The sequence below is a fragment of the Balaenoptera musculus genome, chromosome 4 (genome assembly GCF_009873245.2).
Source record: "Balaenoptera musculus isolate JJ_BM4_2016_0621 chromosome 4, mBalMus1.pri.v3, whole genome shotgun sequence".
Classification (NCBI taxonomy): Eukaryota; Metazoa; Chordata; class Mammalia; order Artiodactyla; family Balaenopteridae; genus Balaenoptera; species Balaenoptera musculus.
The window spans coordinates 141,537,284-141,564,334 of NC_045788.1; the positions used below are offsets into that span (position 1 = coordinate 141,537,284).

Below are 27,051 nucleotides of genomic sequence, written 5' to 3' on the forward strand. Positions count from 1 at the left end.
CCTCGCCGCTCTGACCCCAGCAAAGAAGCTTCCACTAGAAGTGGAAGCTTCTAATTTGTACCTAAGATGAAAAGGAAAGAAAGGGGAAAACAGTAAAAAAAAAAAACAAAAAAAAAACCCTGATATAAAAATTATGTCTTAAGAGTCCATTTCCCCAACTCTGAAAATATGATATCAGTGCTTAGTGGATGGATTTTAAAGGCCATCACTATTGTTCTCTTTTCATTCTTAAAATAAATTCTCTCTTTTGCCATTTCTCACCCCTTAGTGATATCACTTTGACCATTTTTCTGTGAACTAGACTCTGAGTCATAATTTTTTACAGAATTTTGATCACTCTACGGCAGACCAGAATACAGTGTAGACATGTAGCAGGATTTGGTTTTCACACATCAGGCAGTTATTTTGTACTTTTAAGGGGAGAAATATGGATGTTTTTTTAAAATACGTCATAATTTTAAATTATAAATGTTATCGTTAGGTTGATTTCCACCTACTTCCATACATAATATGTGCTGGTTTATGAAACAGTGGCATTCAGGTATAGTCCATGGAGGTGGTGCATTTATTTCATAGTCATCATTCGGTCACTCCACTCGTGTCCATGAGCAGCTTCTGGGTCCTGGGCTGGATGTTGGGATGTGCAGGTGAATAAAACACAGCCCATCCTCGGGAGCCTCAGCCTACATGAGACACAGGTTCAGAAACAAGTGAGTTTGTTGCCATATAAGTGTGCTACCATCTCTGTGTACACACACACACACACACACACACACATACCCCAAGTGCTACAGGAGCCCAACGAATGACCTTTCTCTACAGGTCCATACAGACCATTTAGGAACCCAGAAGAGGCACATGAACCAGAAGGCAGCCAGTCTCCAGAAGTTGCTCCCAAGCAGGTGGGACAGGCCACAGTTCTTGGTGCGGAGCTGGGCCAGACACAGAGGACGTTGTGTCGCAAGTCACTGAGACTCAACAAGCCAGCCAGGCTTTTTCACGCTGTGGGGAAAACGTGGCCCAGTGAGTAAATAGTCTAAATTAATTGATTGGAAGCCAGTGTTGTTTACGATTCTGCAGCAGAAACTGGATTCTTCTTGGTCACCACTGGCACGTCCTTTGCCACCCCGGTGCTGGTGGCCAGGCCATCAGAAAATGCACCTGCCCGTTAGATCAGGGCTTGGCTCCTCCACAAGTATCCCAGCCCCACTGTTGCTGTTGGGAAATTCTCACAGAGAAGCCTTTGGACATTGAGACCAGTACAGCTGCGCCCACACCTGGAACGTCTTCCACGAGCAGTGGCTCCCAGGCTGGGCTGTGGGACAGGGTGACAGGGCAGGGGATCCACAGCCAGACCTCCCTGGCATCTTCCTGCACAGCCCAGGTGGTCTCTCCAGGTGAGAATTGGAGGAGACAGACTTCAGCAGATTCCTCAGCTCCCGGCCAGAAGCCCTCCTATTAGAAGAGGGAGGCAACTGACAGATTTTGTGGCCAATTTCAGTATTCAAGTTGTTGACCAATTTTTATTTTTTTAATAAATTTATTTATTTTGTTTATTTATTTTTGGCTGTGTTGGGTCTTCGCTGCTGCACGTGGGCTTTCTCTAGTTGCGGCGAGCGTGGGCTACTCTTTGTTGCAGTGAGCGGGCTTCTCATTGTGGTGGCTTCTCTTGTTGTGGAGCACGGGCTCTAGGCTCACGGGCTTCAGTACTTGTGGTGCACGGGCTTAGTTGCTCCGCGGTATGTGGGATCTTCCTAGACCAGGGATCGAACCTGTGTCCCCTGCATTGGCAGGTGGATTCTTAACCACTGCGCCACCAGGGAAGCCCCGGACCAATTTTTAATACTCTGTTTCCAAGCTTTCTATAATATTGTTAGGTCTTCTGCAATTCTTATAAACATATTTAAATACAGCCATATCAAATACTAAAGTACCAGAAAGAGAGGGAGAGAGAAAGAGACAGAGAAAGAGAGAGAGAGGGAGAGGAGCTACTTCCCAGACACTGTCCTGGACGTCTGGGCGCAGGTGGGGCTCCCTCATTTACTACCTCGGCACACGGATGCCCCACAGCTGCTTCTTCAGGTCTGAGCCGTCAGGGGAGGCAGCCCACCTCATCTATGGTGTGTTCCTCCGGCTGTGGCTGGGCTGCAGGTTAGGGGTGCTCCAGCCATGGCCTTCTCTCCCGGCTCCTGCTCTGGCTTGGCTGCCAGGTGTGAGGTAGGTGTCAAGTTGTTGTACCCACAGGAGAAAAGGAACAAGATGGCAAACCGCTTTACTCGAGAACCTTAAGCCAGCAAACGTCTCCATGGGAACCAAACGTTTCTAGAGGACAAAGTCGATCACGACTTTGAATCACTACTACATCTCAAATGGGTTCAAACTGGTGGCACAAAGTCCCTTTGGACTCAAATGTGAAAGAATGTAGCTTTGCAATTAGTTAATTGCTTTAATTCCTGCTGGTATGCCGTGCCCCACTGGCCCGATGTGTGGTCTTGGGAAAATCTCGTCACTTTCACAAGTCGGTTTCCTCATCTGCCACTGGGACTAGTGGTAAACCCTGTGTCATAGGGGTGCTGTAACGATGAAGCAAGTAAGCGTAGGGAACAGGTTTAGAACAGGGTCAGGACCCTGCACACACCGAGTAACTCCCCACCATTAGCATTACCCAGGACCTTTTGAAAGATGTAAGACAGCAAGTCTTTCCCAACAAAATAGCAGAAGGAAACCACAACAGGCTAAAGCGCATTTCCGGTGACCCCAAAGTCAAGTTTTCAAAACTGAGATTATCACATATGAAATCTTTCAACTTTTCACAACTTGGATCTTCAATACCTGAGTTACCACTACTTTTTTTTTTTAAGTTGGAGTATTATTTTATGTATAACAGGGTAAATTTAGTGAAGTTATACAGGTTTATTTAAACTAACAAATGATTATGTGCCATGATACCATTATAGACTGAAATCTGAAGAACTGGATGATTTCTCATTCTTTTTTCCTACAGAACATTTTTTTTTTATTGAAGTATAGCAGAGGTACAATATTATGTTAGTTTCAGGTGTACAACAGAGTGATTCGACATTTAAATATATTATGAAACAATCACTGGGATAGGTCTAGTTACCATCTGTTCCCATACAAACTTATTACTGTATTATTGACTATGTTTGTGCTGTACGTTACATCCCCATGCCTTATTTATTTTACAACTGGAAGTTTGTACACGTTAATCTCCTTCACCCATTTCACCCAACCTTCACCCCCCCTCCCCTCTGGCAACCACCCATGTGTTCTCTGTATCTATGAGTCTTTTTCTGTTTTGTTATGTTTGCTCATTTGTTTTGTTTTTTAGATTCCACATAAAAGTGAAATATTTCTTTCATTTTTTGTGTTTGTCTTTCTCTGTCTGACTTATTTTACTTAGCATAATATCCTCAAGGTCCATCCATGTTGTCACAAATGGCAAGATTCCATTCTTTTTTATGGCTGAATAATATTCCATTGTATATATACACAGCATCTTCTTTACCCATTCATCTGTTGATGGACACATAAGTTGCTTCCATATCTTGGCTATTGTAAACAATGCTGCAACGAACACAGGAGTGCATATATTTTTTCCAGTTAGTGTTTTTGTTTTCTTTGGATAAATACCCAGAAGCAGAATTGCTGGATCAAATGGTAGTTCTATTTTTAATTTTTTGAGGAACCTCCACACTGTTTTCCATAGTGGCTGCACCAATTTACATTCCCACCAACAGTGCACAAGGGTTCCCTTTTCTCCACACCTTCACCAACATTTGTTATTTGTGTTCTTTTTGATAATAGCCATTCTGACAGGTGTGAGGTAATACCTCATGATGGTTTTGATTTGCATTTTCCTAGTGATTATTGATGTTGAACATCTTTTCATGTGTCGTCCACCATCTCTATGTCTTCTTTGGAAAAAATGTCTATTCAGGTCCTCTGCCTACTTTTAAAATTGGATTGTTTGGTTTTTGGCTATTGAGTTGTATGAGTTCTTTATATATTTTGGATATTAACCCCTTATTGGATATATCATTTGCAAATATCTTCTCCCATTCAGTAGGCAGACTTTTCGTTTTGTTGATGGTTTCCTTCACTGTGCAAAATGTTTTTTAGTATGATATAGTCCTATTTGTTTATTTTTGCTTTTCTTGCCCTTGCCTGAGGAGACAGATCCAAAAAATAATACTAATACCAATGTCAAAGAGTTTACTGCCTATGTTTTCTTCTACAAATTTTGTGGTTTCAGGTCTTAATTTAAGTCTTTAATCCATGTTGAGTTTACTTTTGTGTATGGTGTAGCAAAGTAGGCCAGTTTCATTCTTTTGCATGTAGCTGAAGAGATTGTCTTTTCCTCCATTGTATATTCTTGCCTCCTTTGGTGTAGATTAATTGCCTATATAAGTGTGGGTTTATTTCTGGGCTCTCTATCCTGTTCCATTAATCTGTGTGTCTGTTTTTGTGCCAGTACCATACTGTTTTGATGACTGAAATTTTGTAGGATAGTTTGATATCAGGAAAGTGATACCTCCAGCTTTGTTCCTCTTTCTCAAGATGCTTTGGTGAGCTACTACTGCTTTCAAAGAGAGCTGGGCAGAAACACTTAAAGTAAAAATGGTCTTGTCACTTTCTGACAGGTACAGAGATCTGTGCAGTGACTATGATACAGTGAGGTGCATCCAAATAAAGTTTGCCCTTAGCTCTCCCTCCCTATTTTCCCCATCCCCTTCTCACACATGGAGGTTCCCTGGAGCCGGCCCTTCCCCAGGTACCTGGACCCATCTCTGATCCCTTTGAAACTCACCCATCTTTCCCACTGTTACCTCAAGGCAAAGCAACGGATTCATATTCTGATGAAGTCATTTGTGATAAAGCACCACTGGACAGTGATTACTTACCAAGTAACCTTCCTCTGTTATGAGTGTGTTATGCGGACTGCAGAAGGTGTGTGGGTACCAGGAGGGGTCTCTAATCCTGCAGCTACGTGGGAGATTAATGGGCCCATACGGAGAGGTAGGGAAGCCTCTGGCCTCTTGATGACTTGAGACTGTCTAGTCTGCCTCAGTACCGTTGTGTGAGGTTTAGGTGGTCTTGACTTAGTACTTTCTTTTCTTACTCTGCTTCTGAGTGCTGTGATGTAATAGCAGATAATTCTGATCTGCCGAGAAACCTGTTCTAACAGAAAATACAAAACCCACGATGAATATAGAAGAGATCAAATTAATTGAGCCTCTTGAATTAAGCTTATACGAGCAGTCAGGATTCATTCAGACAAGCTCGGAGTGATGAATGCGCTAAGAAAGGGTACGTCCTCTGGAAGCAAGGGACAATGATACATCAAGCACCAAAGCCTACAAAAAATACTAGAAATAAACCTCAAACTATAATCTTAAGTTCCCATATGTCAAAGGAGATCCTGGTAGAAAATTGGTTAGGTTCTGGTGCCCGGATAGAAAGGTGCAGACAGATGCATCTACACTGACCGCACTCCTGCAGGTCCAGGCTGCCGTGTCTTTGTTGAGGGGCTAAGCTGTGGATCGCTTTGCAGGGGAGGAAACCAGATGGACAAGGAAAATGTAGCACTTCGGAGGCATTCCTGCTTCTGTTCTTAGTGAAGATCAGAAAGGAGGTTCAGGGTCCTTTTAGTCCAATGCCCCTCTGGCTTGTTAGAGGTGATAGAAGAAAATTGCTCTAGATGTAGAGGAACGAAAAGATGCTCCTTCTTTTGGCTCTGCTGTTAGAATCCATGGAAGGACAGGGATGTCTCCATCCTGGCAGGAACTCAAGGTGGTAACCTGCCTCTTTCTCTTCAAGTTTTCAGGTCCCTCTAGAAATGAAAACATAAGCATTATCTTTTTCAGCGCTTCAAGCCATCTCTCTGATATTAAGATGGAGTGAGCACCTGATTTTACCCTGAGTGGAGCTTCAGCAGTTCACGATTGATGGGGACAAAGTTGGCCTCTGCTCCATGCGGATCCCAGGTAAGTGTGAAATAGCTCCCCTTCCCTGTGCCACACCTCCAACCTGCCACACCCCCGCCGTCTCCGTCAACAACCTGAGACCTTTCCATCGTTTCCAGCTCTTAGTATCAGTGTTCCTGTGTCTCTCTTTGAGTTGCAACAATTTTGTTTTAAGCTCCCAGCAGAGAGAGAAAACTACTGGATGAAAATGAAGGTGATGCAGCAAGCTTTAGCATCAGCTAAAAAATGGGGTGATTCCCCTCGAGATGTGAGAGCTATTGGAAGGCCCTCACACCAATGTTCAAAAGAAACAACTAAAAATGCAGGCCCGCTGGAAAACTCTCATCGGAGGGAAGCCTCTTCTGGGTCGTCCCGGAGACATTTGAAGAGAGGCATGACTCACACAGGCCTTCAGATGCCAGAGGCTGCCGTGGCTGAGATGCTCTCCCGGGCCTCAGGGGAGCCGTCCACCTATCCAGAAGAGCCTGCTTCTCAAGCTCTGGGAGGAGGAGGAGCCCTTTCTAAAATCCTCCCACGTCCTCAGAGTGTGCCCTGGAGACTCCTGCATCGGAATTGCCAGGGCGTCCGATCAGACCCTCTGGACCCTCAACGGTAGCGAGCAGCCAGGGGGAGTGTCTGCACCCCGGCTTGGAGATCCATCACTGGGCTTTGCAGGGTGCGGGGCTGGGCTCACGGAGCTGGTTGGGCTCACGCTCTGCCCTCATTAGCCTCGGCAGGGGGCTTATGTGGGTCCCCTCACCTCTGATATGGGGATGGTCCTAGGGTCCAACAGCCAGGGCGGTGCTGGGGGGAAATGGGCTGAGATGTCAGGACCCCTCTGTCAGAACCTCCCAGACTGATTTGGGAACCTGGTCCTCCCCAACAGCTCAGGACTGGGCCGGGCTTCTTCAACCTACCCCTGCAGCAAGCCTGGTCACATGGACCCTCTGACCCTGCGAGCAGCGTCGTGGAGCTGCACCTCCGAGGCTCTCTGGGCAAATGCAGAGGGTCCTGCACTCCCTGTGCCCACGTGATACCCCCCACCCCGGCCCACATGACCCTCACCCCTCTCAATCCTGCTCACGGGCTGTCTGCAGCCACTGCAGCACGGAGGCTGCTCTTTCAAGCGTCTGTTTTCTGAGGGGGTGAGGGATTTGGGCTGAATTTTGTGCTGAAGAGCATTGCACAGCCCTCAGCGCTGGGCCAGGCAGTCAGCTAACAGCAAAGTGAGCCCCAGCAGAAGTCCCCGGCAGGCCTATCTCCTAGCCTTGCCCTGCAATGGGCTGGCACTATGTACCTGCAGAGGACACACAGCTATACGACAGCAGGGCTGGAATTCCAACCAGGTCCAGTCCCAGTCTTGGGGCCTCAGCCCTGCTCGTAGCTCCTGATTTAAGGCAAATATTCAAGGAGGAAGAAGTGGAAATTAACACCAAGGCACTTGAGGAGTTTGGTCCTTCTTAGCCAATTGCTTTAAATTAAAAGGAGCATTTTAAAGGTCTTGATCTACCAGGACAGAAAGCAGATTACTGGTCACTGGAGGCCGGGGGACAGGGAACAGGGAGTGACTGCTTAATGAAGTCTTATTTCCAGGAAATGAAAATATTCTGAAACTAGGTAGAGACGGCAGCAGCCCAACATCATGAATGGGCTAAATGCCCCCAGATTTTCACTTTAGAATGGTCAGTTTCACTCTGTGTAAATTTTGCCTCAAAAAAAACCAACAAAAACAACAACAACAAAATACACCAAAAAAAAAAAAAGTTCTTTGAAATTGGTCCAAGGCCTGACATGGGACTCAGAGCCCGTGATCAGGTCCGCAAACATTTGCTGCGCGCCCATGGGGTGGAAGGCCGGGCTGTCCAGGCTCCTGCTCCCTAGGTGGGTGTCTCCCCCTGTCCTCCAAGCCATTGCGCTGGGGCCTGGAGTAGGCTGGGGCATTCCTTGTCCCTGGGGGTCCCATTCTTCCTCCCGCCATCACCAGGGCTCCCCCTGCCCACCCTGGTCCTGCCAAGCTAGCCTCACTGACCCATCTCTGTCCTCCAGCACCACCCCCGACCGCCCACAGGGAGGCCCCCGCAAGGCACAGAACCGCCCAGACCCCTCCTGATTGGAGACTCTCCATCCCACCCTGGCTCCTGGCAAGGTCCAAACTCCCCGGTGGGCATTGGGGGTCTCCAGTCCAGACCATCCCCCCCCGTCTCCACACCCACACGTGCCCACCTGACTGGTTCCCATCCCCCAGGGCTCTTCCTCGGCTGCCCCTCCTCCTTTCCCCAGTTGGTGGAAGCACGTTTCCTTCACGTCCAGGCAACACTCACCCTGTGTGTGCCCACCCGCCATGCCCACCCTGCCAGGGCCTTGTCTGTGGGATTAGCCACGCTCAGCCTGACACCCAGGAGCACAGAGTCACTGCTTGACAAATCGATAACTAATCGGTCACTTCCTGGCTCCAGACAGCAGGACTGGGGTCCCACGGAAGGGAGGCTAGAGGTGAAATGACTGACGGGCACCAGCACGAGCCTCCAGGGCAGGGGGAGCGCTGCACCCACCTCCATCTGCTCGTGAATCCAGTCCAGGAAGGAGGTGATGCGGGTGTAGACTCCGGGCTTGTTCACCTCGGCGCAGCCAATGCCAAAGCTCGTGGCTCCCACCAACTTCCACACCCTCCTCTCTTGACACACCAGGGGCCCCCCACTGTCTCCCTAGATGACAAGGAAAGAGCAAAGGGCACACAACAGGCACTGCCATGGTGTGTCCCTTGTCCTGGTGGCAGGATCCCCCCCTTCACTGTAGCACAAAATACAGCACGAAGATGGCTCTGCATTCACCCCCCAGCCCTTCTGGAACTGACGTGCACTCCTAATAGTGGGGTCCTTATCCTTTGGGGACGGTCCCCCTCCAGCCGTCTCCCTGCCAGATCTCGGGACCCTGAACCCACGAAGGTCAAGGCAGCTGGGGGAGCAGAGGGAGGGTCTGCCCGGCCAGGGGCTTTGGCTGGACCAGGCGGTGCTGGAGTCTCGCCCACTGTAGCTTTGCAGACTGGATGCACTGGTTCCCACCTGCCCTCTGCCCCTCTGTTCCCTCTGCAAACTCCGAGACCCCTCCCACTGCCCAGCACCCAGGCAGAGGGGAGCGCTGGGTAAACGCTGATATCCTGAGCAAACTTCTTCCCACGCCCTGTAAATTTGCTTTTCAGTCAGTCACAGGGACGTGCTGGTGGTGGCCTCTCCCGCAGGCTGGGTCGCCACAGCAGAGCCTCGCCTTGCCCGCAGCGTGGCCCCCAGAGGTCACCGGGGGCCCCTACCTGGCAGCTGTCCACACCGCCTTTCAGGTAGCCAGCACAGAGCATGGAGGGGGAGATGATGCCGCCGTACACGTCCCTGTGGTTGCAGATCTTGTTGGAGATCAGAGGCACAGCCGCATGGTTGAGGACCGGGGAGGCATCGCCTGGGTCAGAGCAGGGGGCGGTCCGTGTGGTGCGGGGGGCCCCCACCGGGAACTCAGGGGGCCTGCGTGGGGGCGGGGAAGCCTGGAGGTGGACGGCCTTAGAGCTCTGCCCCCTGGGGAGTGGGCTGGGGGACCCCGCTGCTTCATGTTAAGGCCACTCACTTCCCTAAGGTCGCCAGTGTGGGAGGAGGGGGCAACTGTAGCCAGCAGGGACCCCCCCCCCCGCCCCGCCAGAGCCTGTCCTGGGCCAAGCACTTGACCCACACCAGTCTGTTTAGTTCCCAAAATAACCCAGGTGACAGCAGGGAAACTGAGGCACGCGAAGGTCCCACTCACAGCTTTGGGGTGGAACCTGGGGCTGGTCAGCAGAAACTTGTACTCCCAAAGGCATCTACATCCCAACCCCTGGAACCAGGGACCGTGTCACCTCCTAAAAGGGACTTTGCAGATGTGATAAGACCTTGAGATGGGGACACGATGTCGGGCTCTCTGGGTGGACCTTAAGTGTAATCACAAGGGTCCTTCAAAGGGTCAGAGAAGGAGATGTGATGATAGAAGAAGCAGAGGTCAGAGGGGAGAGAGATTGGAAGATGCTGTGCTGCTGGCGTGAAGGCGGAGGTGAGGGCAGAAGCACGAGATGCAGGGGCCTTGGAGGCTGGAACACGTGGGAACGGATCCTCCCCCAGAGCTTCCGGGAGGATGGCAGCCCTGCTGACACACTGATTTATGACTTCCGACCCCCGTAACTGTAGGGTAATACACGTGCGTTGCTTTAAGCCACTAAATTTGGGGTCATTTGTTACAGCAGCGACAAGAAACTAACACATCTGCGGCGGGTCAGCCTCGCCCCCCACCCGAACGGATCGACACCCTCTAACTTCACCTGCTTGTAAACTGTGACCTTCATGTCTTACAGGCTCACCACAGGGCACACCCGCCTCCCATTCCTCTCATGTCCCAGTGGCCGGCTGGGGGTCTGCGCTACACCCCGACCGGGACCCGTGGGCGGGGACATTGCACTGGGACCCTGGGGAGCAGGCCCACAGTCCTCTCGGTTCTAGGCACCCTGGACTCAGAATCTTGATTTCAGAACACTGACCTCCATCCTCTGTGGCCCCCCAGCCTGACGTCCAGCACATTTTCCCATCAGGAAAGTGCTCTTCGGAGTTGGGCAGACAGACTGGCTGGATCATCTCTGGAGAGGAAACAAGAGCTTTCAAGCCCGTGGCAGCTGTGGTCTGAGAAAACCGTCTTCTCAGTGCCTACCGCTCCGGCAGCTCAAGCCGGCTCCCAGAGAAAGGCCAGGTCCCTGGTCGTTTGGAAGCAATTTGCTCAGAGCAGGGACCCCTCGCCCACCAGAGCCCTGAAACTTTAAAACAACCCTAGACCGTGGCAACATGAGGGAGTCTAGACCAGGGGTCAGCATATTTTCTATAAAAGGCCAAATAGTTTATATTTTAGGCTTGGCAGGCCACGTGGTCTCTGTTTCAACCCTCACCTCTGCCACAGTAGCATGAAAGCAGCTACGGGCAGTGGTGAACAAATGGGCCAGGCCGTGGGCCAATAAAACTTTATTTACAAAAGTAGGCAAAGGGTCCGATTCAGCCTACGGGCCATAGTCTGCCTGCTCTTGTTCTAGACCATGGGCACGCTGCTTTATGGACCAACACCGCGTGAATGTTCCCACCCCTCCTGACACATCTGGAGGCGACGAGCCTGCCTGCCCACGTGGGCTGTGTCACGTAAGCCCTCCACCAAAGACTGTCACGGGGCCTTCACGTGACTGCATTCTGAGACACGCTAAGCTTTTGGGGTAGGACAATAATGGAAAGGTAGAGAAGGGATAAAGGCACTCATTTTAATTTTTGTCCAAGTGCAAGTGTTAGCACCTCCTTTTTTATAACCAAGGGTCATTAATCATAATTAACAAACAAACACCACCTTTACAATTTCTCTTTGTTTCTCTAGAAATATTTGTTTCCAGGTGTGATGTGTAGAGAATTCTGTGTGCTGTGTGATAAACACCCTGTTGATTCTGCCAGGTCCAACCTGCTGCTGGTCCTGAGCCAGGATTCTGCTCCAACAAGGGGCCTTGTTTATTATACTCTGCTGCTCTCTGAGCTGCTCTAATCCTTGGGAAGCAGAAGGGGGCTTTTACTTATTTAGCAGTAGGCTCATATGCTTTGTTGCATCTGCAACATCTTGGAAAGTTCTGTCCTGTGTGGCTTTTCTGGTGTTTTTGAAACCTCCGGGGGTCAGGACTTGACATTTCTGTGGAGAAACAGAGCCTCTGAACTCAGCAGCTGGCTGGGAGAGAACGTTTCTGAGTATTTCCAGGAGCTGGAGATTCCCAGTGTCTTCTAACTTGTAAAGAAAGGGCTGCAGGGAAGATCCCACCACAACCAGCTGGCTGGCCTGGGAGGCCCTCTCTTTCTCAGCCAAGGTAGAGACACCAGGCAGGTAGGTGGGGACCTCACCACAATAAGCACGAAACAAGAAAAAGCTCTTTGTTCCCATGGGCCTGAGACCCCCTTCTACCACCCACAAGCACCAGGTGGTCTGGCCTGGGGAAGTCCCTTTAATCTCCAGGTGGCACCAGCAGAAAGAAAGTAGCACAAGTGAGGGCCCCAGTGGCCCCAGCCAAACCAAGTTGACCAAAGTAGAACCACAAAGGCTCTGAAATCAAATAATCATCAGAACCACAGCCCACAAAAGCAGGCCAGGACCTGCATAGTGCACCTGAACAGGGTGACCGTCTGCTAAAATTGAAGATGTATGTCTCCTAACACGATGGCCCAAATGTCCAGAATGTGATTGAAAATTTCTTATCATACCAAGAACCAGGAAAATCACAACTTTAATGCAAAGAGACGGTCAACTGAGGCCAACATGGAAATTAATCACATATTGGAATTATCTGGCAGAGACTGTAAGGCAGCCTTCATCAACATGCTTCAACAAGCAATTCAAATTCTCTTGAAACAAAGGATAGCAACAAAATGACAGAGACCCAGACGTACCGTTGAAAGTGACAGGCCTGGCCAGCTTCATGAGGGCGATGTCATTGCCCAACCTCTTTGGCTTGTATTTGCTGTGGTAGATGATTTTTTCCACCAGATGGGAAGGGGCTGGACTGTCCAGCAGGGAAACGAGGCCCACCTGGATGGTCCATGACTTGGGGAGGTAGAGACTAAAATGAGAAAGCCCCAAGCACGTTAACCCACAGACCCCTCAGGTGTCCCGAGAGCCAGTGCCAAGGAGATGCCAGCAGACGTCCCCCCCCACCAAGCCCTGCAGAAGCACAGACCACCCTATGCATTTCCTAGACAGGCCTTGCTCTTTGCACCTCTGGGCATTTGAGAAGTGAGCTGAACTTTGCTCCCTGTGAGGGTCCATCAGGGTCTGTTCTCCACCAGAAACCAAAACAGAAGGAGGTGGAAATAACGGGGACAATTGCCACTGTGTTTGGAAGTATTTTCTGTGGTTTTCTTCCACGCCACACCCCTTGAGAGAGACTCAAGGGGGGGTGGCTCTGGGGAGACCCCTGCCTACCCTGCACCATCCCTCTCCCTCTCGGCCACAGCGTGGTCCACTGTGATGAGCTACGGGGAGGCCTAGGGCCTTTACATTGCTGGGTTCCCTCCTGCGAGAGCTTCCTTCCTCTTCTTTCTCTCTTTTCTGTAAGAGCTGCAGGCCAGAGGTCCTTAAAATGAGCCCGGGGTCACCAGTGTCACCCAGCTGATGGAGCTGGATCCACAGTGAAGAAGGAAGGTGTCCCGCCACGTGGACATTACTTTGTGACCATCCGGTCTGTTTTCCTGCTTTCTGGACCTGCCCTGCTGTAGACCACCCAAATTAGCCCTGTCTCAACATGGCCCGGACTGGGATGGGGGTCTGCAGAAGATGAGGACCCCCCGCAAGGAGGTCAGGAGAACTCACTCATAAACACAGTGGGCAGCAGTGACGACCCACACGGGGGTGATGACAGACCCTCCGCACAGGTGGTAGCCCTGGAACTGCAGGCTGGCCTGCCAGGGCCACTGCGCCAGCAAGGACACGTTGCCACCCACGATGCGTGGGCTGGAGCCCGTCCTCAGACCGCAGACTGCAGAGGGAGGGGGAGGGTCAGGGGCGGGAGCTTTGGTGGGAGCACAGGGTGAGGGATGGGGGGGCAGGTCACCTGCGGCATGGGACAAGCAGGGTGCGGTAGGGGTGCAGTGGGAGAAGCCCGTCCGGACACAGAGCCAGGTATGGCAACGCCTTGCCTGGGTGCCTGCCCAGGCTGGGGGCGGGCCCTAAGCAGCCCGGGCACACTTTTCTGGCAGGAGGGGCGGGGAAGAGAAGGTGACAGAGAGTCAGGCTATTGGAGCCACCACGGAAGGACAGGACACCGTGCGCCGTGGTCCTGTCTGCTGCTGAGAAGTCGCCCAGGGCTCTCTTCACCCACCTGGCAGATGGGGGTCACAGAGTTCCCACCTGGCCCCTGGGAGGAAGGGGCTGCCAGCAGAGCGGTCCGAGGAGCGGGGAGGGGGGACAGGAGCCTGTGAGCCAGGGCTTCCTTCCGATTCTCTCTGCGCTTCTGTAACTCTCACCTGAGCACTTCAAGGTAACCACGTGACCCGAGGCGCATCCCTCCCTAAAGTGGAAAAAGAGTGCGCTTAATGATAAATACCCGAGGCCTGTGAACTGAACGCTTCTTTTTTTTTAACTTAAATCTTGGGGTAAAAGAAAAATAAACTTTACTCCCCTGCTCTTGAATACAGATTACAATTTTAGTCTATAAAGAAAAAACACCACGAGAGTGAGGTCACACAAGTCATTATAAAACACGTGACTACAGTGAGGTATGGTGTGTGTGAGCAGGTGTTGAGTATTTCTAGGCTTTGTATAGCTAGTGATAAGAGATGCATAATGAGCTATATTATATAAATGTACACTGGTGTCATTTGCATGCCAGTTTTACCCCGATGTTCTTCACTGGCCCCTGCTGGACACAGTGTCCATCGGAAGGCGTGGCAGGCTCTCCTGCCACAAAGTCCTTGCAGCCTGGGACACACGCATGTCCAAGAAGACTTCTCCCCCACCTCCAGAGCTGAGATGTGATTGCCCGGGAAATGACACACACCCTCCCCTGCGTGGGTGGGTGCTCACGTACAATCCACCCTGGGATCCCTTTGTAACTTTCCTGCCTTTAGAGCCCCAGTCCTGTCACATGATCATGCAAGAAAAAGCTAGTGTCACCAGACTGAGGTTTTAGGGCCCAAGAGAGGGGCCGTCCCTGCAGATTGCATGTGGGTTCAGGAGCAATTGTCAGTTACAAAATAGGCAGACAGGCAGTTGTTTCCTGGAGCAGAGAGAGCACTCCTGTTGGGGTTTGGTCCAAGGAGTCAGGAAGAGCATATGGAACGTGGGTTCAGAAAGCCTGACGTACCTCCGTGCACCAGACAGGTGACCCCTGTAAGCTTCAGGTACCTGACTGTCACTTAAGGATACCTCGTTTTACCTTCCTTATGACTTCTTTGGGGAAACATGTAATACAAATGGTGAACATTAAAGTACTTTGTAAGTAAAGAAGGATACGTTTCTTTCTTAATTTCTTTCCTTCTAATATTTTTTCTCCTCCCTCCCTCGCTTCCTTTCCCCAAACACATCAGCAGCGCCCACTGTGTGCACCGTGCAATGATGCATTTACGACACACGCATCACGGGACCCCTTTACCGTCCTTCCTCCCTCTCTCTGTTGGGCTGTATTTGCCTGGTTCGGGATTAAGTTCTTGTACCCCAGCCTGGTGTGTCCACCCATCTAACCAAAGTGGCCAAACCCGCACCTTGCCCTTGGAGAACACAACCTCATGCACAAGTCCAGCGGATGACTGGACATAAGTGGACACAGCACCACCTGGCCGCTTACCTCACGTACACCGAGTGGTGTAAAGCGGTCACTTTGTCATCTGGCAAGAGGTGATTGATGGAAACGAAGTCCTCTCGGAACTGCTCCTCGAGTGAATCCACTCTGAGCGTGTCCGAACTCACATAGCTGCAAACACAATGGAAACGCAGACCCGATGTGTGGAATTCACTCTGCTGCAAATCTACCTGGGCTCAAGTCACAATGATACAGGTATCATACTGGGAGGGGAGTCATTTTAAGCCCCCAAACCATCAATGGCTTCCTTCTGCCAACTTAGCAAGGTATTCCAGACCTGGAATAGTCTGGGACGGCCCTCTCCCCACAGCCCATCCACCCACCGCGGGCTCCAGCCACATGCGAGGGAGGACCACTTCCTGACGTAGCTGGGTGGACACTCCTTGATGCATTCAGCTGAACTGAACTTTGCTTGGCCTGAAGCAAGCCTCAGAGGGAACAGAACACAGAATTGGGTGGAGTGTTTTCAGGTGAGCACCAAAGTGGGGGTGCTGAGCGCCCCAGGTACGATAGGCTGGGGGTGGGGAGGATGAAAGACTTTCCCAGACTGCCCAGAGCTGGCAGGGCTCCCGTTACAGAGACATGAGCACCTAGACGGAGAGATTCGGGGGCACCAGGACAAGCCAGTGTTTAAAGGGTCAGGAGACAGGTCTGGGGAATGATGGAAAAGAGGGCATAATATTTTCCAAATCAGGCGTTCAAAGAGTTATGAGATGGGAGGTCGTGGAATGAACAACAGACAGAGTCGCTGGCTGGCTTCACCGGCGAGCTCACCAGCTTATCAAGCGTGATTTCATCAGGTGATTGTAAACGCTGGGGGGCGGCGCGGGCAGTCTACGTGGTATACAAAGTCCAGCCAGGTTTGAGTTTTGAGAAGAATGTAATCCAGGCAGCAGCAATGACCCTCCCAGCCTCCCCAGGTATTGCTCAACCTACTGATACGTCAGGCACCAGATGAAAGAGCCAGCTGATACCGAGACGGAGATCCTGATACAGGTGGGCTGGGCTACCAGTGGGGCGGTGGGGGTGACGCAAAGGGACCCCGAAGGCTGCAACCGGAGCCCCATAAGTTGTCAAAGCCTCAGTGGTAACAGCAACCAGGACCACAGACTCTTCTAGGGCGTCCCTGTGGTCCAGGCTGGCTTCGAAGCCCCAAGATCACTTGAAGCTCACAGCGACCCTTTAAAGCTGGTGCTATTATTCGCCTTATTTTTGAGGCCTCAGTCATGTGACGGGGCTGCACGTGTGCTGGGATTTGGACCCAGGCAATCTGAGTTGCCAGTCTATCTTTTTTTCTTTATCACAGACCTCTGACACAGGATGCTGCAGAGCAGAGGGGATCAAAGGAGGGCTTTCAAGAGACAAATAGGAAGAATAAACGAGAAAGGATACAGAAGTAAACCTTAGAACTGAAGAAACAGGGAAGAACAGAGCAAGTTTAGAGGGAAGAAAATGGACAATGTTGAGGGGACAGACTGGAAAATTGCATCCTTCAGACTTGCCCTGAGACGGAGCAAGGAAGGACCGTCTCAGCAGACGGCTGGGGTGCAGCGATGCCTGAGTACTGCCGGGAAGGGTTGGGGGAGGAGAGAGGGGCCGCTGGGTCCTTCTGCAGGACAGAGGGGAGGCCAAGGATTCAGGGCGGGGAGGTGGTCCAGGAGGGAGAAGCAGGGGAGGCAGACGGGAAGAAGAAGGGACGCCCCCTAGTGAGTCCAAGGAACTACGTCCTATGGAGGAGAAATGCCCAAGGGAAGCTTTCAGCTGTGAGCCGTGGTGGTGGGGTTTGTGTGTGCGTCTGTGTAATTGGTGTGTGTGTGATGTGATGTGTGTGCATGGTGTGTGGTGTGTCTGTGGCATGTGTGTGTTTGTGGTGTGTGATGTGGTCTGTGTGTGTGTGGTGTGTAAACTTCCTCCTTGCCTATGAGGAGTCAAGTCTACATAGTTCCTGAAGGCAATTGTGTGAGTGCTTTTGCTATTGTCGTTGGGCAGCTGATTTCTGAATCCAGGTTGTCACGGGTGAGAAGGAGGCAGATCTCAGGGATACAGGCTGGAGGGTGGGTTTCACTGGCTTTGGAGAAAAGAGTTGAGAATATGATGCATCAGGTTTGCGAGTCAGGGCTCCCTGGGCTCAGAGCGTGGAGGTTTTAACGCCCGTTTCCTTGGGCGCAAACAGGAATGCCCACTTCCTGAGGAGAGTGTGGGTACTCAGAGCTTGCTGGTTTTGAACTCCAAGAATCCGGAACAAAGAGGAGCAGGAGTGCAGTCCTGGGCACCCAAGGAAGATGGCAGCTGCCAGGGGCCCGAAGGAAGGGGCCGTGTCAGGGCCAAAATGTGTCGCCCCAGTGCAAAAAGTCACATAGGCAACACAGAACGCTGAAACGTGGAGATTCCACTGCAATAGTTCTTTCTTCCACCTGTTTCTTTCTTCCACTTGTTGCTAATCAACTGTTTTGAATAACTGGACATTCACTAAATTGCTGATTTTTCGAACTTGGCTCTCTGGGGCTCCTTGGGAAGTGGGACCAAGATGGGTGGTGTCGGGAAGCCACCCAAAAGCTGTGGCCTGAGGAACCGGGGGCTCAGTCCTCAGCTCTGAAGCTCTTTATTGAATATTTGCATCTAGGGTCCTGGCCTGAGACACCCCCAAACACGCTAGGTCCCATGTGACCTTGAGCAAGTCACTTAGCATGTTGGGACCTTGGTTTGCGCACCTGGGATGTCAGGCATCGCGGGGTTGCCATGGGGATGTCGAGGTGCCTTGTGCGTGCCCAGCTAAACGGCAGCTGTCTGCCCTCATCGTGATCACTGCTCATGTCCTGCCCACTGCTGGGCACTCTTTGAATTACCTTGGAAACCCCAGCTGGGCACAGGCAACGGTAGCGTGGTGACTCTTCCAGTCCTCAGAGCACACGGTCCTCCAGGTGGCAGCCGTGAACACCTGGAGCGCGGCATTCTGACCGCTCACGCGGACTGGCCAATGCACAGGAAGACAGGTCGTTAGTGGCCTGAGGGACCCTGAGACCCGGCAGAGTTTCTCTGCAGCCAGCCTAGACCCTCCCGTGCTGAGTCTGACCTGCCCCGGGTCAGTGCCCCACCCACGCAGGGCGGCCACAGTTCTTATCGTCTGGACCCCTGAGCTCTCTTGGAGTTCTCTTCTGCTTGCTTACGGAGTCTCCCCAACCCAATTTTAGCTCCATGTAAGGGCCCTCCCTTAATACCCAGCCCAGGGTCTCCTGGGGTGAATGCCAGTTGGATCCCATGACTTAACAAAGGCATAGCCTTGGACCCATTTCTCAGATGGGGAAGGTCAGGGTCGGGTTGTACTGACATCCTCCTGCTTCTGCAGTGAAAAGGCATGACCTTACCACATCGGTACTCATCTTCCCCGTCTTTGCAGTCTGACACTCCGTCGCATCGAGCCGTCAGCTCAATACACTTAAAAGACGACCGACACCTGTACTTCCCGGAGCAGTCAAAGTGGACTGAGGAAAGGAGGGAGGGGGTCGAGGAAGGGCTGCTTCAGTGCGCAGCACTGACAACCGTACACCTGCCACGCAGCCTTGAGCTTGCCCAAGCGTCATGAAAGCTACGTTGAAACGGCACCACTGCCAGCAGCCTGTTTCCCTCAGCCCAGTTTCTGTTCCAGATTCCAATGGGTGGGGCAGCTGCACCCCACCGTGTCTCCCTAAGTGACCTCAAGCCACAACTCAAGATGAATTTAGACTCCGGTGGCTCAAGGTCCAGAGAGAAAGTGCATGGCTGTGGCCGACTGGCTAAGCTGGCTGAGCAAGGAGCCCTGAGTGAGGACCCCTGGCCCCCAATCTACCTCCTGTCTTCTCTGACCCTGGGCGAGAAGTGAGGGAACTGTGGACCCCAAAGCCGAGCACGTGGAGAGTTAAACTGATCTGAGATCCGCCTATTTGAAGAGTAAATGCGAAATTGTTCCCTATCAGAGACCATTCAATTGACTCTCTTTCTCAAAAGCCACTTGCACCTTATTTGAAACCCAGCTTGGCCTGGCATGAATGGCCTCCTTGTCTCCTCCACCAGCTCCCACCCCCTCCTGCCTGTGGGTTCAGTTTCATCAGCTGCCTTTGGCCACTTTTAACTGGGCAGGCTCTTTGGTGACAAAACCTCCAGCACAGCCAAAGGCCCCCGCTGGGGCCCAGGTCGGCTTCACAATCCTGCAGGCAAATAAAGCTCAAATCAGCAAACCCAGAGGTTGTTTGCCTTAGTAATTAGGGCTGTGTGGCGGGCCCAGGTTGGTGTGAGGGGGGAGCCCGTGAAAGTCTAAACGCCTGAACAGGTATTTGAGAACCTACTAAATAATGGATCGTACTCACTGCCCAGACCAATGGCCAGCGCTAATATCAATGCAATTATCCCGATGACAATGATGGGAAAGAACTTCAGTGGCAGCAGAGACAGGATCTGGGCAGCTACCGCGTCGGCATCTAGAAACCAAAAAGCGGGGAGAGCAAAAGGCCACGGAACAGCGAATCTGAATGAAATAAGACAAAACTTAGCTATTCATCCCCCCTGCCCTCAGTGCAGAGAATGTTCCAGCCCAAAGAGAGTTGACTTAGAGAAATGGCCGCCTACCTGGGGGCACATTCTCTAAAAGTTGAGCCCCAAGCTCCCCAACACCAGCCCAGCTCCATCTGTCCTCGGTTAGGGGATGGTGTGACGGGTTGAATTGTGTCCCCCAAGAGACATGTTTATGTTCAAACCCTCAGAATTCAAAATATCATCTTATTTGGAGATAGAGTCTTTACAGAGGTGATCAAGTTAAATCAAGGTCATTAATGTGGGCCTTAATCTAAAATGACCGGTGTCCTTATAAAAAGGGGAAATTCAGACACAGAGACGGACACACACAGAGGGAAGATGATGTGAAGAGACATGGGCAGAAGACCATGTGAAGATGAAAGCAGAGATTGGGGTGATTCATCTATAAGCCAAGGAACCCATGATTATCAGCAAACTCCAACATCTAAGATGAGGCAAGGAAGGATTCCGCTGCAGGTGTCAGAGGGAGCAAGTCCTTGCCATCACCTTAGTCTCAGACTTCCAGTCTCCAGAGACAATAGATTTCTGCTGTTTTAGGCCACCGAGTTTGTGATGTTTTGGTGGCCCTAGGAAACTAATACAGAGGGGAGGTAGAACCCCAACTCCCAAGGATGTTTTCCTACAGAGGAAGGCAACACGTAAAACACAAACAGGGTGCTTTCAGGAGAGAGAGAGCTGGGATCTCTGAGAGGGTCACCAGATGATGTGCAGGTCATTCTCCACCAGTCCTGGGCATAGACACCGAAGGCCTTTATTACAGACCATCTCTTGGAGGATGCTGGCAGAGCAAACAGCCTTAGAAGACAGAGATAGTGTCTTTCTCCAGAGCAAGGGACAGGTTATTATTTACTGTCTGGCTTAATAAATACCACCTCTTCCTTTGGGACAAAGCTTGTGCAGGTCTGTTTGAAGCCCATTATAAAAGATGTGGATTCCCTCAGCTCAGGGTTCCTCAGCTGTGATGCAGACCCACTGTGTGTACAGCGTGCACCTGGGCTGCTCCACATTGCTGCCGAGGGACTTGGCGGGCGAGCGTGACCTACTCCAACAGGATGCTCGTGCCACCTGTGCTGTGTGTACACGTGTCTGACGGGAGGGCTGTGTCTCCTGCCAGCATCTGTGGGACTGGGGCAGGCTGACTTGTTAGCTTGCAAGTAGGGTAAAGCCCCAGACCCTTCCCAGTTCTTGCCTATAGAACGAGGCTGATTTGGTAGAAAAGAAGATGTGAAGAGCTTAAGATACCCAAAATTGCAAGCCTCTCTGGACAACAGGAGGATTTCCACTGGCAACGTTAACTCTCAGGAGAACAGGCCATTTCATGCAAATTATCTCATCAGTCCTGAAAATACATCTATGCTGAAGTTGTCCTCTCTTATAATTAGGAAGGTTAGAATGTAGGAAGGGGAGGAAGCTTTCCAGGTCTCACATGACGACACAGGACGGAGACTGCCTTGGCCTCTCTTCTCCTGCTCTTGGAGATGTTGGGCCGAGAGTCTCCCATGGAAGAGCCAAAAAGAGGCTCCCTGTCTGTCTTTGGAAACCTACAACTTCATCCTCTGGCTATAAAGACTGTGATTATAAAATGGTCAGTACCCTTCCCGGTTGCCCAAAACAGAAGTGAATTGGAAAACAAAAATGGAAAAAAAGAAAGTGATGAAATGGGAGGAAAAGGAGAAAAGAATAAAGAAGGAAAAAGCAGGAGCAGAAAGGGAAGAATGGGGGGATAGGAGATTCACATCAGACTCTGTGCCGTGAGTGTGGAGCGGGGCGGAGGGACCATCCGCACGGTCCTTGTTTAGCCTTGGATGGAGGAGCGGGCGGCTTGTTCCAGGCTGCGCTCTCAACACCTAGAACAGCACTGGCCATTCCACAGTCCTCAGTAAATGTTAGTAGATTGAAGGAATGGATGGATGATTTCGGGATAATGAACGTGGTTTTATCTCAAGGCCAGAGACCAGTTCCTTTCAGGATGACCAACTTAGAGTCAGCAAAGCGGACCCCTCCCCTCCACCTCCCCCGCCTCCGGAAGCCTGCCCCCATCAGTCACTCTCCCTACTGAGATGCCGGCTCTCCAGTCACACTTTAAAACTCAGCAGGAACCCCAGAATGACTTCTCATCATTCTAGCTGTTCTGTATCTAAGAGTGAGATTTAGGAAGTAAGCCCCAGTTGTAGATCCAAAGATTGTCCTTCAGTTAGCACCTTTGTATCAGCTCACATTTGCCACCTCATGGCTCCTCGGCCGCGTGCCCTGTGGTCCCACCGTGGACCCCCTCATCCTTGCCCTGTCTTTGAGGGCATGCTTGGAATAAAAAGCAAAATGTATAGCATCTCTTCAAAGAAGGAATGCAAATGATAAACAAGCACACACACAAAAAACCTTCAACCTCTCCGGAAACAAATAAAACGCCACAAATTAGACATAATTACATATCACCTTTGCAATGTATTATTATTATTACTACTACTACTACTATTCCCACTGCAGTCCAAAGTGAAAGGAAATGGATCTCCACTTAACAGTCAATAAGAGTATAAATTGTGTAAACTTTTTGACAGTCAAATTGGATATAGGTACCAAAAAGCTAAAAAATGGATAGAATTTTTGACCTATTAATTCCACTTCTAGGAATTTATCCTAAAAAGTCATCATAGATGTACACAAATCTCTATGTAAAGGACACTTAAAGGAGTGACCTTGATAATATTGATGCACGGACATATGGAAACAGCCTAAGGGACCAACAAAAGGGAGGTGGTGAAATAACAAATGGTATAGAAATATCTAAAATGATAGAGGAGAGGGGTCGGCAACGTTCTTCTGTGAAGGATCTGATAGTAAATGTTTTAAACTTTATGGGCCGTAAGTGGTCCCTGTCACAACTTCTCAACTCTGCAGCTATGGCCTGAAAGCAGCCAGACAAAATGTGAATAAATGGGTATATCTGTGTTCCAATAAAACTTTATTTATAAAAACAGACAGTGGGCCAGATTTGGCCCAGGGGCCATAGTTTGCCAACCCTTAAAGGCTATTTAATTATTTAATGTCATGGAAAGGTGAACATGATATTTTTAAGTTAAAAAAAAAAAGCTTCAAAATCATACAAATAGTACAGGCAGACCTCATTTATCACGCTTTGCTGATATTGCAGTTTTCCTAAATTGAAGGTTTGTAGCAACACTGTGTAGTCAGATAAAGGCTAGCATTTTTTAGCAATGAAGTTAATTGTTTAACTAAGTTAAAACTTAATTTTTTAATTAGGGTATGTACATTGTTTTGGGTCATAAGGCTATTGCACACTGAATAGACTATGCTGTTGAATAAACTTGACTTTTATATGTATGGGGAAACTAAAAAATTAGTGTGACTCATTTTATTGCAATATTTGCTTATTGCAGTGGTCTGGAACCAAACCCAAAATATCTCTGGGGTCTACCTTCATATTTCACTTCCAAAGAGAAATACAGATATGTTGATAGGAAAAAGGCAAGAAATAAATAATAAAGTGCTAATAGGTTTATCTCTGAGTAAGAGTAAAATTGTGGGTCATCTTAAATAAACTTTGATTAACTGTATTTTCTAAATTTCTATCATAAACAATGCATTGGTTTATTTAAAAAGAAAAGTTTAAAAAAGTTTTTATTCCTTCCCATGACTAGGAATTAATCATGAAGAAATGATCAAAAATTAGCAGAAAAGAATATGTATAGTGCTATTCGTGTTATGATTTATATTATAAAATATTAGAAACAATTATATGTCAAATGATGACAAAAATGGCTATGTAAATTACACACCTACCTGATCCTATAAAAAAGGGCATTTAGAAAACCAAAAAGCACATGGAAAAACGCCTGTCTGCATCTGCACTGCCTGTGAGTGTATACTTATGGGCAAGGACACAGAGAGAATAAAGAAGATGTAAAAACTAGCTAAGTTTGGGTGGTTAGGTAACTGCAGGATGTTTTTTCTTTCATTTCCACTGATGCTAATTTTTGAAAAGCGTTTGTAAATTGTGTGTCTTTTCCCTTACTTGAAACCTCTTCTTCCACCTCCCATAGGTCCATATCAGTTTTCCAGGTGGTTTAAAAGGGATCGTTAGTGCGGCCCCCATGCCGTGCTTTCTGGAACCCTAGCCAGGGGCCCCAGATGTCCCTCTGCCCAGCCCCTGGGTTCAGTCTTCCTGACTGCGGCCGGGACCAGGGAGCCACAGCTTCCTGTGACAAGTCCTGATAGGGTCTTTGCCAAAAAGATCCTATCCAGGCATGAAGAAGTCCGCCATTTCTCCAAGCATTTATGACCCATTTCCAAAACCAACTTTCCTTCCTTTAGTTGCTAGGAGCAACTCCGTCACCTGCTGCTGAATTTTAATCTAGGCATCTGATACCGTTAGGGCAACCAGCTTATTTTAAGTTTTCTGGAGGGGCTGGTGACCACTGATTGTCAGGAATTCCTGGAGGGCTCAGAGATTTCCTGGCCAGGATCTGACCCCTAACTCCCAGGGGCAGCTGGAGCCTCGATTTCTGAAAGCCTCCATCCAGAGAATACCAACACCTGTCTCCCGGGAGTTGGCAAGAGGCTGAACAAAGTGACGGACCCCTAACGCCCCTTCTCTCCAGGATTCTGCAAACACGAGGAAGCGGCCTGTGGGTGTGAGGGCTCCTGGGGAGACATTTCTCCAGGGGAACACTCAGCCACATCGATCATCTCTATGGGGGAGGGGAGGTGGGGCAGAAATGATACCTGGTGCCACCTACCTGGTGCAACAGGACTTATTTTCAAATCGTCAAGGCCGAAAAGCGACCTGAAGGAGAAGGGGGCTTCGGCAGCAGGTGGGTCATTTTCCCCCATGGTGACTATTTCAGGACCTCGGAGACCAGGCTCCACCTCCACGTCCTTCGCAGGAAAGAATAGAGAGCGTTTGCTTCCCTATGTATAGTTTTAGCATCCAACGAATCTTTGTCGTGTGAAATCTTTGAAATCTGACAATCCACATAAAGAGCATTCAGTGCCAATAAATCAAAACTATTTGTCCAGGGAGAACGCATTTTTTTCTTTCTGAGCCACAGCAGATAACAGAGAAACGTCTAGAGTGAGCGAAACTACGAATGTAATTCTGCCAAACGTATGACTTTCCCATTATTTGTTCAACCAATCTTCAAATCAATTGAATAGCATGTCTCTAGAGATATGCCCTTTTACCATTTAGAAGTTAGTTACCATTATTTTTCAGAAGATAAATTACTTTCAAACACTTTCCTTCTCTCTTTTGTCCCACTTAAACTTGACCCTTTGCCTGTGCAGGTGATACACCTCCCATACTATAAGAAGTCTGGATACTCACATAATGTCCGTGCCCCCAAAATGCAGATAGCACCAAGGAAGGGACGCTCACCCACAGTATTTGGAGCTTCCCGTAAACACAACCTTTTCCTGGCTCGCACAGGCTTGACCTAATTAAGGATGAAAGTATCCTCGCCCTCTGGGTGCCCAGTGCCCCCCTTACCTCGCAAAGGGAGGAGTGGCTGGGGACTGCGGGCTCACCCAAAAGCTACACGGGGGATCTGTTTCCTCCAAGAGAATTCCACCTATCGCGATGCCGGACAGGTCAGAAGCCTTTGGAAGTCATTTCCAATAACTCAAAAGAGTGGCAGAGGGAGCAAGGAAACAGTCCAAATGTTCCCAACTAAATTCCAGCTCACTCTCCGAGGAATCAGGCATGAGCACCCCAGGAAGCTGCTTCTGCAAAGCGCTAAAACCTAGACATTCCAGCAGTCATATAAACATGGATACTTAGATCACCCATTGTTATTTTCTCTCCATTTACTTGTAATGTTTGAAATTCAAAAGGGAACTATTAAGCCACTTAAAACAATCTCTGTCTTCATGCTGTTTCACGTGGTCATGGGAAAATCTAAGCAAGAGTTATGCGCTAAAAACGTTTATTTCATTTCCATTGCAAGAGTAGCTTTGAAGAATAGCTTAGGAAACTAATAATTCACATTCAGCATTTTTTACCTTGATTCTTGCTCGTAACTGCTGCTTACTATCAGCCTGTGGCAAATTCCACAGCCTAGCTTTAGAACAAGAATAAGAAGCAACAGCAAAATGCTTTCTGAAACAGGGAACCTAGGTAAGGGAATCCCTTCCCAGCAGGTCGTGGTTGGGAGGTTTCACATCCAGAAATGTTGAGAAGTCATCTTTTAGAAGCGGCTTCTCTCCCCTCCACCACCCCGCCCCCCCCCCCCCGCCCCCCGCCCACTTCACTCACCATTTCTGGAGCTGCCATCATTAAAAGCAGAAACAATTTCCTTTCTCATTATAAAAGCAAGCGTGATGGTAAGCAGGCTGCCAACAGGATAGTCCAACCGGGAAATATTTCCACCGAGGCACTCAGCCTTGTCGACTCAATCATCGCGCAAATGGCTTGATCACGGGCCTCTGGGTAACCCTACCTGGCAGTGACTATCAAGTAGCCACTGGTGGTTGACTGCAGAGACCAGAGAGGGGGAAATGTGGCTCGCCTTTAATTAGTTAAGTAAGGTAAGCAAACCTTTTCAGAAACTTCTCATAAGAGAGGCTTTGGGACACAGGCACTCCTTTTATTTAAAAGAACAGGCAGGTCCTGCCCGGTGCTGAGCAAGCTCACCCAGCAGGGCAGGGAAACGCTTTGGTGGGGCTTTCTAGCCCCCCGTGGGCCTGAGCTCAGGTTTAGACTTGCAGCGTTCTGCAGACAAAAGACAGGGGACCCGCAGCCAGCACTCTACAGAGACACCTTGCCCGTGCCACTCCGCAGAGTCCTCTGCGTCCCAAGAGGCTTCTGCATACAATACGGCTTAAAGATGTGTTATCAGGGAAAGCACAGAGCCCTGCTGCTGTGGGCAGGGGACTAGGGGCCCCTTTGGAAGGCCAGGGTGAATGTGAGCTAGGTGAGAATCGTGCATTCATTGATTCAGCAAATATTGATGGGCCATCTGCCATAAGCCAGCCATCTAGACTCAGAGCAGGTGGCAGAGGGGACAAAGCGCTCACCTGTGGCCTCAGGTGATGACAAACACTACAAAGAGACGAGGCTGGGAGAGGTTTAGATAATGATGGGACAGTGTGGTGGAGGAAGGC

General features: G+C 49.8%; 1 protein-coding gene across 2 annotated transcripts; it reads right to left on the reverse strand.

The window, feature by feature from the left end:
* Window positions 1–5,836: 5,836 nt before the first annotated feature.
* On the reverse strand, window positions 5,837–26,221 carry TMPRSS3 (transmembrane serine protease 3). Of its 2 annotated transcripts, XM_036851087.1 has the most exons (14): window positions 25,277–25,405; window positions 24,690–24,828; window positions 19,707–19,817; window positions 18,729–18,845; window positions 18,210–18,333; window positions 15,349–15,474; window positions 14,030–14,073; window positions 13,377–13,542; window positions 12,458–12,627; window positions 10,537–10,632; window positions 10,321–10,323; window positions 9,295–9,437; window positions 8,540–8,692; window positions 5,837–5,854 (listed from the first exon to the last, which is right to left on the reverse strand). In XM_036851087.1, the coding sequence occupies exons 2-14, from the start codon at window positions 24,781–24,783 to the stop codon at window positions 5,837–5,839; spliced, it is 1,365 nt and encodes a 454-aa protein (XP_036706982.1). In that variant the 5' UTR covers window positions 24,784–24,828; window positions 25,277–25,405. The 2 variants fall into 2 exon arrangements, with proteins under 2 accessions (XP_036706982.1, XP_036706981.1); XM_036851086.1 differs by lacking the exons at window positions 10,321–10,323; window positions 25,277–25,405 and adding an exon at window positions 26,195–26,221.
* Window positions 26,222–27,051: the final 830 nt, after the last annotated feature.